The sequence below is a fragment of the Rattus rattus genome, chromosome 4 (assembly GCF_011064425.1).
Source record: "Rattus rattus isolate New Zealand chromosome 4, Rrattus_CSIRO_v1, whole genome shotgun sequence".
In the NCBI taxonomy this organism is placed as follows: domain Eukaryota; kingdom Metazoa; phylum Chordata; class Mammalia; order Rodentia; family Muridae; genus Rattus; species Rattus rattus.
Window position 1 is genome coordinate 84,242,386 of NC_046157.1, and position 20,556 is coordinate 84,262,941.

At 49.2% G+C, this 20,556-nt stretch overlaps 1 protein-coding gene across 1 annotated transcript in view; it reads left to right on the top strand.

Annotated features, from left to right (window-relative positions):
• The window catches only part of Capn11 (calpain 11), a 20,817-nt gene extending 8,951 nt beyond the window's left edge, over positions 1-11,866 (top strand). Inside the window, exons 5-22 of the mRNA XM_032899443.1 lie at positions 1-24; positions 217-385; positions 2,761-2,844; positions 2,937-3,022; positions 3,186-3,260; positions 3,423-3,586; positions 3,787-3,962; positions 7,543-7,554; positions 7,846-8,057; positions 8,449-8,488; positions 8,568-8,633; positions 8,712-8,769; positions 8,887-8,951; positions 9,224-9,292; positions 9,858-9,936; positions 10,016-10,132; positions 11,278-11,336; positions 11,448-11,866. The exon at positions 1-24 is cut by the window's left edge and continues 110 nt beyond it. Coding sequence (XP_032755334.1) covers positions 1-24; positions 217-385; positions 2,761-2,844; positions 2,937-3,022; positions 3,186-3,260; positions 3,423-3,586; positions 3,787-3,962; positions 7,543-7,554; positions 7,846-8,057; positions 8,449-8,488; positions 8,568-8,633; positions 8,712-8,769; positions 8,887-8,951; positions 9,224-9,292; positions 9,858-9,936; positions 10,016-10,132; positions 11,278-11,336; positions 11,448-11,474 — 1,582 coding nt within the window. The 3' untranslated portion in view covers positions 11,475-11,866. The remainder of the gene's footprint in view (positions 25-216; positions 386-2,760; positions 2,845-2,936; positions 3,023-3,185; positions 3,261-3,422; positions 3,587-3,786; positions 3,963-7,542; positions 7,555-7,845; positions 8,058-8,448; positions 8,489-8,567; positions 8,634-8,711; positions 8,770-8,886; positions 8,952-9,223; positions 9,293-9,857; positions 9,937-10,015; positions 10,133-11,277; positions 11,337-11,447) is intronic.
• The last annotated feature ends 8,690 nt before the right edge of the window (positions 11,867-20,556 follow it).

A 20,556-nucleotide genomic window follows, 5' to 3' on the forward strand; every position in this document is an offset into this window, starting at 1 on the left:
CCTGCTGGAGAAGGCCTACGCCAAGTAAGTTGCCCAGGCCAGGAACCAGGCTGGCCTTGAGCCTCATGGCCTGGGCTGCCAAGGAAAGTGGGCCAGGCCATTAACTGAACCAGGGGAGGAGACAGACCATGATAAGGCACGCCTCACTTCCTCCACCATCCTGCCCGACTGCTCGCTCCAACTCGCATCTCCTAACAGCGCCCTATCTGCCTGCAGGCTGAATGGATCCTACGAAGCGCTGGGTGGAGGCAGCACTATGGAGGGTTTGGAAGACTTCACAGGCGGCATAGCTCAGTGCATTCGGCTCCAGAATCCCCCTCACAACCTGCTAAGGCTCCTCAGGAAAGCCTTGGAGAAGTCTTCCCTCATGGGTTGCTCCATCGAAGTAAGCCAAGCTGGCTCTTGATGCTGGGCCTCTGACCCTAATGTTGCTCCCCACCCCGACTCCAAGGTTCTTTCCCCAAACACTTTGTCACCTCGCTGCCCCTTTCTTGAACAAGTCTTGTCAGCCTGTAGCGCAGAATGGCCGTTCCCAGCAGGCATAGCCTCCGAGTTGTCTCCCCTTTCTCTGTGGTATTTTCTGGGACGCTGTGTAACTCACAATGCAAGTTTTCTTAGTTTTCAACCATTTCCAGGGAGGAGGGAGAATATTCCAGGAGGGCGGTGACCTTTGTTTGATGCATTCACCACTGGACCCTGGGACTTTAGACGATTCCCAGCATGCAATAGGCACTCAACAAATATTTGTTCAAATAAATAAATGTACCCAGAGCCCTTCCATATAACAGCAGTTGTGGGGGCAGGGCATTGGTTGAAAAGGCAGAGGAGAACTTCCTTCCCACAGAACCTGTACGCAAATGTCGGGCAAGCTGTACTCATAATCATAAAGAAAACAGCAATCTAGTTGTCTTTCCGCAGGGGAATCAATTAAGTTAAACCAACTGATTGTTACATACCATGGGATACAACAACGCCCCCTATAGATGGGTCGTTATCTGCCTCTGTGTGACTTTCTCGTGTTGACAGCATCACCCTGGAGTATTAGTGATGGTCAGGGGAGGGAGGAGAAGATGTGGGAACCTGGCCCTTTAGAGATGTGTGACCCATACCCTCACTTTGGTGACGGATCCATGAAACCACATGTGTGATAAAGCTGCACAGCCACCCCCAGGTGACCAGTGACAAAGCCAAGAAGAAGGAGCTGGAGAGGTGGCTCCGTGGTTAAGAGCACTGGCTGCTTTTCCAGAGGACCAGGGTTCAATTCCCAGCACCCACACGGCACACGGCCATCTGTAACTCCAGTCTCAGGGGATCCAAAGCTGCATTCTGGCCTCCACGGACACTGTAAACGCGCAGTGCACAGACACACACAGGGAAAAACACTCACACGCACACAAAACTCTAACGCTAGAGGGAGATGTACAGTTTACATCCAAACTGGCACTCGCGTTCTGCAGGATGTTTTTGTTTTGTCACTGTGTGGACAAGGCTGGCCTCAAACTCACAGAAACTTGCCTGCCTTCACCTCCCAAGTACTGGGGCTGTAGGCTTACCCTGCCACACCCAGCTCGTAGTACAGTATTGCGAAATGGACAGAGGGAATCGGCATTAGGAGCACATAGGCTCTCCCTGTACTACCGCCAGTGAGTCAGCTTCCGGATCTAAAGTACAGGAGCTGGGGAGATGGCTCAGTAGGTGTTTGCTCTCCACATAAGATCTGAGTTCAAATCCCTCTCACCCACAGTTTATTTTATTTTTATTTATTTTACATGAGTACACTGTAGCTGTCTTCAGACCCACCAGAAGAGGGCATCCGATCCCATCACAGATGGTTGTGAGCCATCCATGTGGTTGCTGGGATTTGAACTCAGGACCATCTGGAAGAGCAGTCAGTGCTCTTAACCACTGAGCCAACCAGCCCCCAAACATGTGGTTGCTGGGATTTGAACTCAGGACCTCTGGAAGAGCAGTCAGTGTTCTTAACCACTGAGCCATCTCTCCAGCCCCTACCAATGTTTTTTTTTTTTTTTTAAGCCTATCCCAAAGCGATAAGCTTCAGGTGCAGTGAGAGATTACGCTTCAAAATATAAGACAGGGAGATTGCTCAGTGCGTAAGAGCATTGGCTGTTCTTGCCATGGACTTGGGTTCAGTTCCCAGCACCCATGTGGCGGCTTACAACACCTGTAACTCCAATTCCTGGGGATCCAATGCCTTCTTCTGGACACCTAGGGCCCCAGGCTCACGTGTAGTACAGACACGCAAGCAAAACACCGGTACACATAAAATAAAAATAAACATTTATTTAAAAAACACTGAGAGCGATAGGAGAAGAGACCCAGCGGCTTTCTCTGGCCATCCCGTGTGTTCACGTTCACCTCACACATACAAGTGACCGCTACAGTTAGTCTCTCCCCCCCTCTCCCTTCCTCTCTCCCCTCTATGCACCCACCCGGCCGTGTGCCATGTGTGTGCGTGTGTGTGTGTGTGTGTGTGTGTGTGTGTGTGTGTGTGTGTGTGTGTGTGTGTGTGTGTGTATGTTGTACTGTCTCGTGTCTATAAACCCTCAGGAGGCTGAGGCAGGAGAATCAGGACTTAAAGAATCGTTGGATAGAGATTTTGAAGATTTGAGAGCCTCTATGTTGTATTAGACATGCACATGCCCCCTCCCCGTATACAGGATATGTGTGTTATGAGTCACATAAAACAACGGCTCTCTTAGGATTTCCAGGCCTGATCTCGCTTTCCCTTCTTTCCCGTAGGCCACCAACAGTGACGATGTGGAAAAAATGGCCCATAATATGCTGGTGAAAGGTCACGCTTATGCAGTCACCGGCCTACAAGATGTGAGTACAGGCAAATGGCCTCCCGTGAGAGTCAGGGGTGTGTGAGAGCCACCCCTGACAGGTGTCCTGAGCATTCATGCCTCTCTCCCCAGGTTTACTACAGAGACAAGTTGGAAACGCTAATTCGAATCCAGAACCCCTGGGGCAGGATTGAGTGGAATGGAGCCTGGAGTGACAAGTAGGGGCTTTGACCAGAGAGAAGGGGACAAAAACACAAGTAGGGTCCCCCATGGAAGCCAGTGTCACAGCAGAGCCAACCCTTGTCCCCAGTGCTGCGTGCGAGGTTTTATAAGAACTGGGAGAGGTAGCTACCCTTCCTGCCCACCGTTTTCTCTCTGCAGAGCCAAGGAGTGGGAAGAGGTGATGCCGGAAGTTCAGATGCAGCTGCTGCACAAGAAGGAAGACGGGGAGTTCTGGTCAGTGTGGCTTGGAGGGGCCTCAGCCTCCCCACAGGCAACCCTCAGATGATCTTCTCCTCTGTTGTGTGCCCCGGATGAGGAGGTCCTAGGGTCCCTCCACAGTCAGACCTGGAGGTGTGACTTGGAGTGTACCTACAGCTGTCTGTGCTCCCGCCCCAGGATGTCCTATGAAGACTTCATGAGCAACTTTACATTGCTGGAGATCTGCAACCTCACCCCGGACGCGCTCTCCTCCGGGGATTACAAGAGCTGCTGGCACACAACCTTCTTTGAGGGCAGCTGGCGAAGGGGGAGCACTGCAGGGGGCTGCAGAAACTACCCCGGTGGGTGAGGGCAACCTGGAAAGGAGGCCTGGGCAGGAGGTCATAGAGTCAGGGTGGATGAGGACAGAGTCAGTCAAGTACCACAGCCCTCAGGAACCCAGGCAGATACATGGTTGGAATCCCAGTGCACCCCAAAAGGACCCAGTTAAAGACAGAAAGCCCTGACCTGGCACAGCCACCTTGACCTGCATCTTCCACAGAGACGTTCTGGAGCAACCCCCAGTTTAGGATCTCTCTCCCAGAATCGGATGATCCAGAGGATAGCTCTGACAAAAGCGAAATGGTTTGCACCTGTCTGTTGGCGCTGATGCAGAAGAACTGGAGACATGCTCGGGAGGGGCCCCAGCTGCTCACCATAGGCTTCGTCGTCTTCTCGGTGTGCCCCCCACGTGCTTCCCCTGTGGCTCCTCCCCCTCCCCCTCCTCCTCTCCCTCCTCCTCCCCCCTCCCCCCCCTCCTCCTCCCCCCCTCCTCCTCCTCCTCCTCCCCCTCCTCCTCCTCCTCCCTCCTCTCCCTCCTCTTCCTCCTCCTCTCCCTCCTCCTCCTCTCCCTCCTCTCCTCCTCTTCTCCTCCTCCTCTCCTCCTCTTCCTCCTCCTCCTCCCTCTCCTCTTCTCTGTCCTCCTCCTCCTCTTCTTTGCCATGTACACCAGACTGGCGCCAAACTCAAAGATCCACCTGCCTCTACCTCCCCAGTGCTAGGATTAAAGGTGTGTCTCTTTTTCTTTTTCTTTTTTCCCCTCTTTTTCTTTTTCTCTCCTTTTATTGTTGTTAGGTTTTGGTTTTGGGGTGTTTTTTTTCAGTTTTGGGGGGTGTTGTTGTTGTTGCTGTCGTTGTTTTTGAGACACTGTTTCCCTGTGTAGCCTTAACTGGAACTTGCTCTAAAGACCAGGCTAGCTTTGAACTCAGAGATGTGTGCTTCACCTCTTAAGACCCCTGTGAATGTGAGGCACCCCGAAGGCTGCACAGCCCTGCTGAAGCGATGGTATCTTGTGCTTCTCCTGGGCCTCTGTATGTTTGTTCTCCCTCTCCCTCTCGGTCTCTGTCTCTCTGACTCTCTCTCTCTCTCTCTCTCTCTCTCTCTCTCTCTCTCTCTCTCAGATATTTTGCCTGCAAGGACATCTCTGTATCAGATATATGCCTGATATGATACCCACAGGGATCAGAAAACAGTGTCAGATCCACTGGAGCTGGAGTTACAGATCGTTCTGGGTCACACGTGGGTGCTGGGAATCAGACCGAGGCCCCCTATAAGAGCAAAGAGTGCTCTTAACCACTGAGTCATCGCGTCAGCCCCTGACCCTGTTCTTTTTATTTTTTAAACCTACCACACCGACTAGCACTTCCTTTGTGGCAGGCATTACCCCCCCAAAGACTAGGTACATCCTAGTTATTACTGCCCATAGGGAAAAAGAGGAGACTGAAAGCAGAGGAAGGAAGGGGACCACACAAGCTCACACACTGAAGGGGCAGAGGTAGAGACTGAGGGTGTCCTGGTTCCTGAGCACAAGAGACTTCGGCAACACCCCCACCCAAGTGTGGCCTCCGTCAAAACTGCTCACTACAGTGGGGCCAAAAGGAAGTCCCCAATCTGCATTTTCCAAGACCAGTCATGGTTTGCAAGGTCCGAAAAACGCACATTTAGTCACTCTCTTATACAATGGACAAGTATGGAACAACTGGTCAAGATCCTAATGCATGCCGAGCCTCTGGCTGCTCTCCAGGAGCTCAGTAGTAAACAGCTCGCCCAGGGTACGGACACCCTAGGCGCCATCCCAAGAGGACAAAACTGGAAGTGGGGCAAGGGGCTGTTTCTCCTATGCAGTGAGTCAGGATATCCGGTTAGAACAGCCTTCTTAACAGACTTCTAGTGAAGTCCAGGGGTTGGGGCCAGAAGGGCTCAGTGAGTAAAGGCATTTGCCTCCAAGCCTGACAACCTGGCCTCAGTCCCCCAGTCCCTCACAGTGAAAGGAAATAGCCTACTCCCTCAGGAGACAGCCTACTCCTCTGACCTCCACACGCGTGTCATAGACAGACACACATCCATAGAATAAATAAAATGAAAAAAAAAAAAAAGGTCAAGGTTAAGGGACCAGAGCACTTGCTACTCTTCCGAGGACCGGAGTTCAATTCCCAGCCCCGACAGAGTGACTCACAACCTCAGGAACCCACATACAAACACGCAGGCAACACACTCACATAGATAAAGCAAATGGGAAAAGAATTTTTTTTTTCCGGAGCTGGGGACTGAACCCAGGGCCTTGCACTTGCTAGGCAAGCGCTCTACCACTGAGCTAAATCCCCAACCCCAGGAAAAGAATTTTTAAGAGGCCAGTGCTCACTTTGGCCCCCTACACCAGGACGACACTCAACCTCATGAAACCTCCCTTACTGAGGAGCAGGAAAATATTGTAAAAGTTCTGAAGACACAGCAGAGAGTCAGAAAGCTAAATGCACATGGAGCCTTTTAAGTAATAAAAAGCTCAATTTAAGAAAAAAAAAACAACAAATAATTTTAAGGCTGAGGGAGGATATACCCAGCCTCAGTACCCCAGCATACCTGCCAGGATAAATGTGCTATGTGCTGTGTGGTGGCCTGTCTGTAATCTTAGCATTTCAAGCGGCAGAGGCTGGAGGGTTGTCATGAGTCGCATGCCGGCCTGGTCTGGACCGTGAGATCCTGTCTCAAAATAAGATAAACCAGGGTGTTGATAGCCTGTGCTGTGGGTTCTCCACCCTACCCTGTTCCTGTTGGGATAACTGAATACCACAGACAGGCTAATTTATCCACAGAAGAGGTCCACTAACCCCACCTCTCTGACATCACAGCAGACAGCAAAGGCATCTGCTTGGTGTCTGGTGGTGGGCTTTCCTGCTGGGTCACGACCTACTGAAGAGTAGGGTGAGAAAAGCCAGGGCTCTATTTTTTTTTTTTGAGACAGGGCTTCATGTAGCCTAGGCTAGCCTTGTCCTTGCCATGTTGCCAAGGTTGGCTTTGAACTCCCCACCCTCCTGCTTCTGCCAAATGTTGGAATTGTAAGTGTGCACACCACGTCTAAGCCTTCTCTCCTCTGCCCCCTTTTCTCTGTCATCAATGCATGTGTGTTTGAGTCAGTTCTCACTCGCTACCTTGTTGGGTGGCAGTCTCTCTTTGCTCCTGTCGTGTTATGGCTGTCCCAGACGGGTAGGTCTGTGAGCAGCCGGTGTTTCTGCTGTCCTCACGGTCATCTCACTCAGGAGTGGTAGGACTGCAGATGTGCACAAGCACATCTAGCTTGTTTTGGTTTTTGAGACAGGGTTTCTCTGTGCAGCCCTGGCTGTCCTGGAACTCCCTCTGTAGACCAAGCTGGCCTCAAACTCAGAGATTGCCTGACTCTGCCTCCCGGGTGCTGGGATTAAAGACATGCACAACCATCATCTGGAGAAAATACTAGTTTTTAATTTAATTTACAGGGCCTCTCTATGTAGTCCTAGATAGCCTGGGTCTTGCTATAGATCATAGACCAGGCTGACCTCGAACTCGCAGAGATTTACATCTGTCTCCCTTTCATGTAAGGGGATCAAAGGTGTGCACCACCACACATGTACATTAAATTTTTTTTAGTCGTGTGTCTGTGTGTGGGTGTGTACACATGAACAAAGGTAAGGTACCTGCAGAAGCCAGAGGGATCAGGAGTTCAAGGCTGGGTTCAGCTACCTAGTTAGCCAGCCTGGTCTACATGATACCTGTCTCCAAAAGAATCAAACCAAACAAGAGCTAGCATTGTAACTCATGTGCAAGAAGCCCTGGGCTCTACCCCCAGCCGTGAGTAAAACTGGGCATGGTGGCACAGGTTTGTAACAGCAACATTTGGGAGGCGGAGGCAGGAGGATCACACACACAATCCACACTCACCTCGCTGATGGTCAGAACCCCTTCATTGCAGATCTGACTCTCTCTCTCTCTCTTTCTCTTTCAGGTCCCAAAGGAGGTACAACAGGCTTACTCCAGGGCAGGCATCCAGCCCCCTCCTGGCTACATATGGATTGGCAAGGGGAGGGATCCAGAGAAAAGTTCTGGGGAACCCTGAGTTAGGATGGTAACTCCTATTACCCAATGGCGGGAGTCGGGGAAGGATGAGACCATACTGGCGTTTGTCCAGGCTACAACAGTGGTCCTTGGTACCCACCATCAAACCTGCCCACAAGATGGCTCACCTAGGGAGGCCCACTCTCCTTGCTCTCCTATGCTAGTCCAGTACCCACCTCCAGGGTACGTACAGTTTCAGGACCTCCAGGACATCCACCTGAAGAAAGACTTCTTTCTGAAATATCGGGACCATGGCTTTTCAGAGATCTTCACCAACACGAGGGAGGTGAACAGCCATCTTCGGCTGCCCCCCGGGGAGTACGTCATTATCCCCTCCACCTTTGAGCCTCATAAAGATGCTGACTTCCTGCTTCGGGTCTTCACAGAGAAACACAGTGAGACCTGGTGAGGGGCCAGCCTCGCTCCGGTGAGGTTCCGTGCTCTGGCGAGGTTCCGAGCTCCCAAGGGGATACAGGGTGTCAGATTCTGGTCCTCCTTCACATCAACCTTATGTTATGTCATGGAAACTGAGGCATGACGATGTGAGGTCTAAATTTGTGAGCCGTCATATGTTTCCTGGGAATTGAACTCTGGACCTCTGGGAGAGTAGTCAGTGGTCTTAATCACTGAGACATCTCTCCAGCCCCTCTAAATTAGTAGTAGAAATAGGAATGAAACCAGGGCCCAGATTTAATGTATTATTAGATACTGCTCCACATACAATGACAGGACCCTCCCCAGATCACCTTAAGCCTCTGACCTCATTACCCCTAAGCTTTCACTCTCTTATGCCCAGGTTGCTGGATGACGTCAACATGCTTGAGCAACTCCAAGAGGTAACAGGAAGCTCTGGGCTGGAGGGTTGGAAGTATGAAGGGTGTTTTTAAGACTGGCTCCCTCCGTCCTCCTCCCCAGGAGACCATCACTGATGCAGATTTGGACCAGTATTCTGTAGAGTTGTTTGGGACGTTGGCAAACAAGGTAAGAGGGCCAGGGGCAGAAGCTAAAGGGCCACCGGGCGCACGGGCAGAGCAGGTGATTATAACTGTTTTCTCCTAGGACAGCCAAGTAAATGTGTATGACCTACAAAAACTTCTCAACAAGATGTCAAGTAAATGTGAGTGGTCCACCACACCCTCGTGGCTCCTCCCACCCCATCTGGTCCCGTTCCCGCCCCGCCTCCTTGCCGCTGTACTCATCCACCTCTTCTTCCTACCCCTTCCCTTCCTCACAGTCAAGACCTTCAAGTCGAAGGGCTTTAGCTTGGATGTCTGTCGCCGTATGGTCAACCTCATGGACGTATCTTTGTGCCCTGTGGCAAGCCTAACGGGGGTGTTTCCCATCTTCTCCCCTGCCCCCTCCAAGCCTGACTCAGAAGTGGCCATCTCTTCTCCAACCTCAGTACCCTCCTGGTCATAGGGAAGGAATGCGGGGGTTGGGGATAGCTCGAGATCCCAATTCTGTGTTAGCATTCAGTAACCTCAAGCCTTGCCCCTAGCCTGTGTGGAAGCCTTCTGTTTCCTCGGCCCCAGAATGCCCTCTTTAATCTTATCCTTGACTAATCTCCCTAGAAAGATGATTCTGGAAAGCTGGGGATTCATGAGTTCCATATCCTATGGAAAAAGATCAAGAAATGGATGGTAAATGACCCTTCAAGAAAGAGCCAGGAGGGGCTGGAGAGATGGCTCAGTGGTTAAGAGCACTGACTGCTCTCCCAGAGGTCCTGAGTTCAAATCCCAGCAACCACATGGTGGCTCACAACCATCTGTAATGAGATCTGATGTCCTCTTCCGGTGTGTCTGAAGACAGCTACAGTGTACTCATATAATAAATAAATAAGTCTTTAAAAAAGAAAGAAAAAGAGAGAGAAAGGAAGAAAGAAAGGAAGGAGAGCCAAGAGCTGTGGGAACTGACAAGTCATTAGAACTGTGGAGAGACATACATACACACAGTCAAACTGGTTAGTAACCAGTATAGCCTGGTATAGTCACGAAGGGAGCCTGGAGAAAGCACTGGGCAGGATATGAACATCCTGTGCTATGCTTGGATTAACCCTTTAACCTGTAGAGAGCAGGAACATTAGAGGTTCAAGTGGCCGATCAGAGTGGCGGGGCTCCAGGGTCTTGGGCAGGTGTTATGAGCCAATCATGCTTCAATAATCAGTTTTTCAACTACTGGGACCCGATGACGCCTATTTGCCTTCAGGAAATCTTCAAAGAGTGTGATCAAGACCGCTCAGGGAACTTGAACTCCTACGAGATGCGCTTGGCAATAGAGAAAGCAGGTGGCCAAGAGGCAGGGAAGCTGGGGGGTTATTCGAGGGCCTGAGTCCCACCCTTACTGTCTTCCCACCTGCTCCCTAGGCATCAGAATGAACAACAGGGTGACTGAAGTGGTCGTTGCTAGATATGCAGATGCCAACATGATCGTGGATTTTGACAACTTCATCAACTGTTTCCTAAGGCTCAAGGCCATGTTTGGTGAGTGAGGCACCTGCCCCCTCCTGGTTAGGCCAGGAGAGCTGGCTTGCTCCCACACCCATTCACCCTGAGGCCTGTTGCTAACAGAACCTCCCACCTAGAGCACACAACAGACCCAAGTTCAAATCCACAAGGAGCTGGGGCTGTGACTTCTGTCTGTACCCCCTATTTCCTTCTCCAGGGGCTAGGGATGGAACCCAGTTGGTCCAGTGTTTACCTAGCTTGCAGCAAGCCCCAATGTGGTGATACACATTTTAATCCCAACACTCTGGAGATGAGGGCAGAAAAAAATCAGGAGTTCAATCAGCTACAGAGTGAATCTGAGGTCAGCCTGGGTCGGCCAAAAGACCTGGTCTCAAAATTTAAATAAACAAAAATAAAAAGATTGTCCCAAGGATTAAAAAGCCCATATTTATAATTCTCTCTCTCTTTTTTTTTTAAGATTTATTTATTTTATTTTTATGTACAGCATTCTGCCTGCATATGTGACTGCAGGCCAGAAGAGGGCACCAGATCTCATTACAGATGGTTGTGAGCCACCATGTGGTTGCTGGGAATTGAACTCAGGACCTCTGGGAGAGCAGTCAGTGCTCTTAACCACTGAGCCATCTCTCCAGCCCCATATTTATAATTCTTGAACTTGGGAAGTTGAGAAAGGAGGATCACAAGTTTGGGGCAACCTTGGCTATTTAGTGAGACTTTGAGGGAAAACAATATGTGTGTAAAAGTGCTTGCTACCAAGCCTGAAGACCTGAGTTCAATTCCCAGGCCTGCGTGGTGGAAGGAGAGAATCAACAACCACAGGTTGTCTCTGACCTCCACAGGTACAAGCTGTGGCATGTGCGCACCCGCATGCCCCTCTGACTCTCCCACACAATAAATAAATGTAAAACAAATAATAAGTCAGCACTCCCCTTGTCTTCCCAGGACTCTCTAGTCAGAGTAAATGGGTCCTGGCCAAGCGCTCTGAAGCAGGCTTGTCTCCTAACCAGGGTAGTTGTGATTCATTCCTGATGAAAAAGGAATACCTTTCCATTACCTGGCAGAGCGGCTCCTCTTTGGAGCGCCGGTCTTTTAGACCATGTCTCAGCTCTAACCCCGCCCCCACCCTCTACCCCCGCCCTGCGCCCTTATCCTTAAAACAGCGTTCTTCTTATCCATGGACCCCAAGAAAACTGGTTCTATTTGCCTGAATATAAACCAGGTAGGAGGGAAGTTGGAATGGTGGTCGGGCCACACCCTGATCCCCTCCCCTCTAGTCCCGCCCACTCTCCAGCGGGTGCGCAAAGTCTCCTGTTCTCTGCTCTCTTTGCAGTGGCTGCACATAACCATGTGGGGGTAGGGAGATGCCGAGCCTGGCTCCCTTCATTCTCCCTCCGCCAACGGTGCTCAGGCCGGGACGGTGAATGCTCCTTGTCGCCCTCGTTCTCCAGTGCCCCAGGCGCAGCCCCTGCTCTGGGCTGGACGGAAACTCTAACCCCCACTCCACCCCCACACCACCCCGAGCACTCTCACACCGTATTTTGACTAAAAATTAGGTGGATTCCCCTCCATAACCGCCCCTCCCCACCAGTTTTTCTCTGGCCGAGGCAGCCTTGCAGTTTGGTGTTTCCGCACGCTGTCAACTCACAACCGCCCTCTTGTCAGAAATTCCATTGCCTACCACCACCACCCCCAACCCAGCGTCGTACACATTATTCTAATAAATAGGACATGGTTAACCACCTAATTCTTTTTTTTTTTTTTTTTTGGTTCTTTTTTTTCGGAGCTGGGGACCGAACCCAGGGCCTTGCGCTTCCTAGGTAAGCGCTCTACCACTGAGCTAAATCCCCAGCCCCTAACCACCTAATTCTTAAACACCAAAGACGGGGATCCATTATGTCTCGGAAGCGTCTGCAAATGTGCTTGTCTACAAATTACTAGGGGGCGCTGCAACTTTCCAGGATGTTAAACGCATCTCAGTCCCAAGCTATGAAAACATTACAAACTGTGGATTGAGCATCGTGGGGTGAAGGGGCGCCACTGAGCCAATGGCCAGCGAAACCTGAGCAGGGGCTGACAAGGCCAGAGGCCACAAGGCCTTGAGACGCCTTTGTCCTTTCTTCCCTCAAATTGCCCCCTCCCCCAAAGATGGCACTGCCGGGGGGGAGGGGGTGTCTCAAAGATCAAAGGACACGTTGTGTGTGTTGGGGGTGTGTGTGTGCGGGGGAGTGAACCACACCTCTAATCCCCGGATTTGAGAGGCAGAGGCTGGTGGAGCTCTCTGAGTTCAGGCCAGCCTGGTCTAAAAAGGAAGTTCCTAGAAGGCCAGGGCTACACAGAGAAACCCTGTCTTGGAAAACAAAACAAAACAAAGAGCCAGTCAATAGGCTACGCAATGAGGGGGTCCCTTCTGGTGGGAAACTGGAGGTCTCTCTTCCTGCTGCTGCACAAGCTACCTCGGGACTGGCTGGGCAGTGTTCAGCTGGTGTTTCTCTGCCTCCCATCACACCTCAGGAGTACTGGGACTGCAGATGCGCACCACCTTCTCTGGCTTTTTAAAGTGAGCCCCTGGGTTCAAACTCAGATCATCAGGCTTGAACGGCGGCCATCTTCCTGGTCCTCTCTTCTCTCTCCCTCCTCTTATAGAGTCCGTAACGATGCCAGCACGGAACTTTTCTCCCATGACCTCAGTCTCTAGATAAGGCTTCTCTTAGATTAAACCGCTTCCCTTAGATTAAACCTTCATTCCGCAGAGCAATCAGAATACTTCCTGCCTCTCTGTACAGCTTCCTAGGGACCCGAGGCTTCTGTCAGATCCAAAGGAAACTCTATTTCTTCAAATTCTGGCAGTTAGACAAAAGCCACCATTGCTCAGGAACTCGTAGAGCCAGATTCCCTCTGCCAAGAGGAGCCTTTTCCCTTATCTCTGGCAGAGGGGACAAATAGCACCCTGTGGAGTTTATTAGTATACCAGTGCATGCTGGTCTCCGAGCTCCCTGAGTTCCCTGAGTATCACCAGTGCCTGTCACACATTTCAGAGTCCATCTTGGCATCCTGACTCTTCTCAGTACTCTTTGCCTCTCCCTCCACCCAAAATTCCTCCAACTCATGCGTTTCCCTTCCCGATTTGTTTTTTTTTTTTTACCAAAGATTTATTATACATAAGTCCCTGTCGCTCTCTTCAGACACACCAGAAGAGGGCATTGGATCCCATCACAGGTAGATAGTTGTGAGCCACCATGTGGTTGCTAGGATTTGAACTCAGGACCTCGAACAGCAGTCAGTGCTCTTAACCACTCTCCAGCCCACCCCCCAATCTCTTTATAACCCTGCTATTTTGGTTCTCTCTCTCTCTCTCTCTCTCTCTCTCTCTCTCTCTCTCTCTCTCTCTCTCTCTCTCTCTCTCTCTGTTCTTGTCTTCCTCTCATTTGTCCTCTGTGTACAGCTTCCTAGGAACGGGCCATTTCTGTCAGATCCAAAGAAAAGTCTATTTCTCCAAATTCTGGCAGACAAAAGCCACCATTGCTCAAGAACTTTTTGACCTCCACTCTTTTGCTCTTTTCTGCACACGCTCTCCTGGTCTCCCTCCTCCCATCTCTACTGGCAATTTACATGTTCAATTCTACCTCTCTCTCTCCCAGCTCTCTCCTCTCTCTCTCTCTCTCTCTCTCTCTCTCTCTCTCACCTACAGTAAAAATCTTCCCCTTAACCACACCATGGAGCTGTTATGTCGTCCTTTTTATATATACAGTTTCCTTCCACAGCAGAACCACGTACCTCCTACTGGGATTGATTGTGCAGACATCCTTTTAGATCCCTTCCTAGTTCTCCAGCCCTACCCCTGCTCCTCTGTCACCTCAAAGATCAATTTAGCCAGCCTCTCCATCTTGGCCACACCCGACTGTCTCTTGAAGAATTGGTTCCTGTCCCACCAGCCCCTTGTCTTTTTCTCTGTGTCCTTTCCGATGTGATAAATCACACTCTCGAGGGAGCCTCTGAAAGCACTGTGCCTATCTGTCTTTGAGCGAGGCAGGCAGCCGCCGCCTATTCTCTACAGCGTTTTCTCCCTGAGAGCACCTCTCCCTGGGGATGGCAGGACATCCCAGCAGGCAGACCAGTGAGGTTCTAAAACAGGTTCTTTGAACTTTCAAAGGGTCTCAACCAAAGCAGGGCTTGGTGGTACATGCCTTTCATCCAAGCAGGCAGACCTCTGAGTTCTAAGCCAGCCTAGTCTACAGAATGAATTCCAAGACAAAAACCCTTTCTTGAAAAACAAAAATCAAAGATGCCATCTATCTTAGAACCCCAGAAGATGCTGAGTGGGTGAGAAACTGCTAGCTGTAAGTCAGGATAGAGAGGGAAGCAGAGCACCCCCAAATCAGGACTCTCTCGTGCTACCTGACTGTGAACACTGTGATTGGCTATCTCACCCACCTTGCTCTTGCCATTATGACCCATTTGCCCTCCAGAAGAATAACTTCCAAAAGTTATTCTCCTTTATTTTGCCACAGCAGTAACAAAAAAGTAACACAGGCCATAGGGACAGAGTCACAGGTGCCTGGGGTGAGCCCCCGTGCTCTCAAGGTCAACACCAGTGCTCTGGGGTGAGACCCTGGTGCTGTCGGGGTGCATTCCTGGTGTTCTCAGGGTGAGCACCAGGTACTCTCAGAGCTTCGCTTCTCATAGGGTGTCCTTTCACTTAGGATCACAGTGCCTGTCTTTAAAGTGTTAACAGGCGAAGCAATGAAAGATCTTGAGCCTGGTGTTATGCTGCACACCTGCCATCCCAGTACTAGAAAGGTAGAGGTAGCAGGGTCAGGGCCAGCCTAGGCTACATGGTAAGTTGGAGACCAGCCTGGGCTGTTTTGTTGTTGTTGCTTTGTTTTTGTTTTTTTTTAATTTACTTATATGAGTACACTGTCGCTGTCTTCAGACACACCAGAAGAGAGCATCAGATCCCATTTCAGATGGTTGTGAGCCACCATGTGGTTGCTGGGATTTGAACTCAGGACCTCTGGGAGAGCAGTCAGTGCTCTTAACCACTGAGCCATCTCTCCAGCCCAGGAGACCTTGTTTTAAAGAAAAAGGTGCAGAACTATTTCCTCATGTAAATATTACCTGTGTATCTGTGACAGTGGAAAAGAGAGGGGATGGCCAGAGAGGTGAGACGGTAGCTAAGAGTCTCTTGCAGAGGACCTGAGTTCAGTTCCCAGCATCCACTTTGGGAGGGTCACGGCCACATGTAACTCCAGCTCCAATACCCTCTTCTGGGCTCTGTGAGCTCTTGCACACACACACACACACACACACACACACACACACACACACACACAGAGAGAGAGAGAGGGGGGGAGGGAGGGGAGAGAGAATTAGAAAATATCTTACAAAGAGGGAGACAAACTGGGGCTGAGAGACAGCTCATCAGTCAGGAATGCACGGCTCTTGCAGAGGATCTGAGCTTGGTCCCCACTGCCATCCGGGGCAGTTCACACAACCACCCATAACTACAGTCCCAGAGACCTGTATAAAACTACATATAATCTTATCCCAGCACTTGGAAGGCAGAGGCAGGCAGATCTCTGTGAGTTCAAGGCCAGCCTAACTTACACAGTGAGATCTAGGACAGTCAGAGCTACATAGAGTGACCTTGTCTCAAAAATATAAAGGAAAAAGGAGAAAATGAAAATACCCAAGGGCTGGAGAGATGGCTCAGTGGTTGGGAGCACTGGTTACTCTTTCAGAGGACTGGGTTCGATTCGTAGCTGCCTGAGACTCCAGGGAACCTCACACCTTCATACAGACATACAAGCAGGCAAAACATGGATGTATATAAAGTAAAAAATAATTTTTATTATTTATTTTTTTAAAGATTTATTTATTTATTTTTTTATGTATGAGTACACTGTAGCTGTCTTCAGACACACCAGAAGAGGGCATCGGATCCCATTACAGATGGTTGTGAGCCACCATGTGGTTGCTGGGATTTGAACTCAGGACCTCTGGAAGAGTAGTCAGTGCTCTTAACTGCTAAGCCATCTCTCCAGCCCCAAAAAATAATTTTTAAAAAGAGGGAAAAAACCCACACAGACATATATATACATAATTTTTAAAATGAGATCTTTTTAAAAAGAAAAAACATTCAATTGTAAATATGCTAATTCTATATGAAAAATATTAAACTATTAACCCCTTGGACCCAACATCACAAACAGGATGAGGTCTGTACTTATAAATTTAGAATATAGAGACAGGTGGATCTCCGAGTTCAAGGCCAGCCTGGTCTACAGAGTGAGTTTCAGGACAGCCAGGGTGACACAGAGAAACCCTGTCTCAAAGAAACAAACAAGCAAACAGAGTACTTGACCCTTGACATCCACCAGTATTTACCAGCACTGCATCCGCTATAGCTGTATACGGTTTGTGTTAAAATGCAGAAAACAGGACACACCATTCCCCTGGCTCCTCTGACTGTGTCCCAGTGGATTTCCAAGGGCCCCTCCTCACTGCCCTGGGAGCTTGTCCTCCCTATGGCTTCCCAAGGATGTGTCCCCACCGGCTGTTTGCCTGCATGTCTGCTCGTCTCCCTTGGTCTAGGACACAGAAATGTCAGTTTACACACATGTGAGCTGACTTCGTTTGGGTCCCCGGAGATCTAGATCTCATCTCTTGATGACCAACTGCCATTTTCCACAGACGCCGCCCCTCCCCCACACCTTCTCTCAGACTGCAAAGCCTTTGATGTCAGAAGCACAACTCTACCCTGCTTCTTTCGCCTCCCTCAAAGTATCACTGCTGTTCAGTCTTTGGGTCTCTGAGAAAATGGGGTCTGGAATGTTCTGGAAAAAAACACATAATACTAGGTAGTACTTAGAAGCAATCAGCCAGTCTGGAAACCAAGGGTTAAAGAAGCAAAGAGAATGAGCTCATTAAATTGAAATTTTATTTCTTTTTCAACATGGTAAACTATGTTCATTATTTTATGAGCCAGCAAGATGGGCTCAGCAGCAGGGGAAGGCAGTTGCTGTCAAGCCTTGACAATTTGAGTTTGATCCCCAGAACCCTTCATGGTGGAAGGAGAGAACTGAAGCCCAAAAGTTGCCCTCCGATATCTACCAAAGCATTAAAGTACTGGGTCCACACATAAAAAACACACAAGGAAGAAATGCAACCTAAAATTGTTTGGCTGCCATCTTATAAAAAGTTGCCATCTTAGCTCTAAACCATTATGTAGTGTGTGTGTGAGTGTGTGTGTGTGTGTGTGTGTGTGTGTGTGTGTGTGTGTGTAGAGAACAAGAGAGGACAATTTTCCGGAGTCAGTTCTGTACGTGGATTCCAGGGATTGAACTCAGGTCAGGAGGCTTAGCAGCAAACGCCTTTATCTCCCGAGCCATCTCCTCAGATGACCACTTAATATTTTAATACTTCCTAAGTGTTGGACCAACTGTAACAGAATCCTAAGACTGAAGCTTTCCCAGCAGAGGCAAATGATTCCCGCGTAGTCCTCTAGATGGCGGTAGAGAGTTCTCTCAAGATCCTGTCTGACGTTTCCTTTCCCTTCCGCCACCCGGTACTGCGGGGACTCAGCAGCTGCGACTCGATCTCAGAATCCCTACTTATTCTGCTCCCGAGGTGTCTTCTGAGAAATGATGGCATGCGACAGGCCTAGTATAAAAGGAGGTTTATTGTAGGAAGGAAGGGGAGCAGGGACCTGGAAAAGGAGAGGGAGGCAGAGAAAGGGAGGAAGGGGACAGAGGACAGAAGGGGAGAAAAAGAGAAAGAGAGGCCGGCCGGGATCACACTGGAAGAGAAAAGAGGAGGAAGTGGGGCTGGGCTAGCAAGCGGTCCTTTTATACGCTGTTGCACCTGGCTCACGCCTAGACGCGTGATGACGCAAGCTGTTGCTAGGTAGCTGTTGGGCGGAGCCTAGTGCAATTGTCTATAAGACAATACTCTCTATATTTGCTTATATATTTTGAAATATTTTCATTTATGTGTATGTACCACAGTGTGTGTGTGTGTGTGTGTGTGTGTGTGTGTGCGCGCGCGCGCGCGCGCGCGCTCGCCACGTGTATTGCAGGTGCCGTTGGAGCGTGGCTGATCGTGAGGAGTTGGAGTTATTGGAAGTTGTAGGCTTCTTGAGTTGGGTGCTGGGAACTGAACGCTGGTCCTCAGCCAGGGCAGGAAAGAGGAAAAACTTAACCTGGCAACCATGCTCAGCCACTTAGAAGCTCAATATGAACAGGTGTTTCCAATCTTTCGACACTCTAAACAATTAGACAACACTATACCCATGTTAAGCCATCCCAGTGCAAATATTTTTTTCCCTGTCTCTTTTTCCTTTGAAAGATTTCATCCAGCTGGGAACAGCCATGAGTTTATACAAACATCTGAGCATTGCAAACCGTAGTCTGAATACCAAGAACGAAGAACACCAGAGTCCCTCAGTCGGCACTCAGGGGCACCAGACCATGTCTAACTTATCTGGCTTCTCCTTAGTCTTTTCCCCTATGGTTTCCAAGGCCAGATTCAAGTGAGAAAGCTAGGATCTCCTTTAAGAAAGCTATTATAGTGAGTGGCTAAAGTCACTGTGTAAGGTCCTGCCTGAATGGCTTCTAAGGTCCTGGACTTGTCACCCCTTTTACCCTCTGAGTAGCTTCTTTAGGGTCCCTTTGTGGTTGCCACATCATCACAAACTTTGGGGAATCTCATCTTGGGTCGTAGTCTCAAGCATAAAAGGATTTAAGAATCAAATCAGAAAGAAATTCTGGGACAATCTTATAAAAAGTATAAAATAGAGCCTCAGGGCAGGCAAACTGAATCTGGAGGTCACTTGGAGAATGAAGAGGACCAAGAGGAAGAGAGAAGCCCACAAGATATTGCAAGAGGGTGGGTGGAGGAAACTCCAGGGAAAGAGCAAGGAATTCCCAAAGTGAGTAAGCTTTGGCCAGTATTCCAAAGAAATGGGGAAGGAAAGCAAAAGTAGAGCTGCTCGGACAAGCTGGATGGCTTGACAAAGATGGTGGGTCTGAGAGTGACGGCCGCGTGCAACTATTCCTATCCGTGGCTGGAGAGCCACACCTGCGGTTATGTGAGCATTAATTCCCTACCTAGGGTAGTATGTAGTGCTTCCCCCTGCTACTGCCTGTCTTCTTGGACCTTCATAAGCAGACAGCAGAGCATGTGGCAAACTTTTTGCATGATTCCAGTTTTCTGAAGGAACCCAGTGTCTCCTTGCAGCCTAGAGGAGCAGACATATTTGGCTGTGGTGTGGCTTTAGGGTTCATTTTCTCTAAGCTGTCTCGATTTTTAGCTCATCTTGTTCTTGGTCTTTTTTTTTTTTTTTTTTTTCTTTCCTTTATGAAATTCTAGGAGCACTTTCTTTCTTTTTTTTAAAGGTTTATTTATTAAAGTTTTATGTGTGCTTGTGCTTTGTCTGCATGCATATCTGTGCACCTGTGCATGAAGTGCCCGTACAGGCAAGAGGGGGGCTTCAGATCCTCTGGAACTGGAGTTACAACCAGTTGTAAGCTGCCTTGTAGATACTAGGACCCACACCAGGGTCCTCTTCAATAGTAGCATGTGCATTTAACCCTGTCTCTCCCTCCTTCCTTTCTCTGATGGGAAAAACAAAAACCAAAACCAAAAAAAAAAAAAAAAAAAAAAAAAAAACCCAAAAACAACAACAACAAAAATCCCACAATTTTGACCTCAAAGGGAATGGAAGAGATTATTCTAAAGCCAAATATGATTGACCATGGAACACAGGCCTTGAACACAGGTCTAGGTCACTCCAAATTCCATGCTCCAACGTGGTAACAGTTGGATGGGGCTTTCCTAGTAACAGAAGAAAGAAAATTGTAAGTCAAGGTGACATTTGTTTGAAGACAGTGTTTCTCTGTGTGAAACTCACTCTGTAGACCAGGCTGGCCTCAAACCCACAGAGATCACTTGTCTCTGCCTCCCGAGTGCTGGGATTAAAAGCCTGTGTCACCACTGCCCGGCAGAATAATACATTTTAAAAGGTTTTAAAGAAATGGAAATGAGACCCTAGGAGACAGTGTAGTGTCATGTAGGCTTCGATTTTTCAAAACCTACTTTTATAGGAGTTCCAAAAAGCTTCGACCCTCTTCGGTGTCATCTACTTTTTATATAAGCAAAATACAAATATCGTTTGTTTTAATTTTATTATTTTGCATTTATGTGCACGTATGCAAGCCTGGTTGGTGCCCTTGGCTGTCAGAAGACTGTGGGATGATGTCACAAGTGAGGCAGGTACAAGATAGAAGGAGGCCTGTCATTGGATGAGAAGGAAGGATGGGCGGGAGAAAGGTTTGAAGGAAGAGGAGGAGACTGGAACGGAAAGGAGGGAGTGACGAGAGGGAGAGGGAGAGAAGCAGTGGCAGGACAATATGGCGGGTGACGTTAAGATTCCACTCTAAACT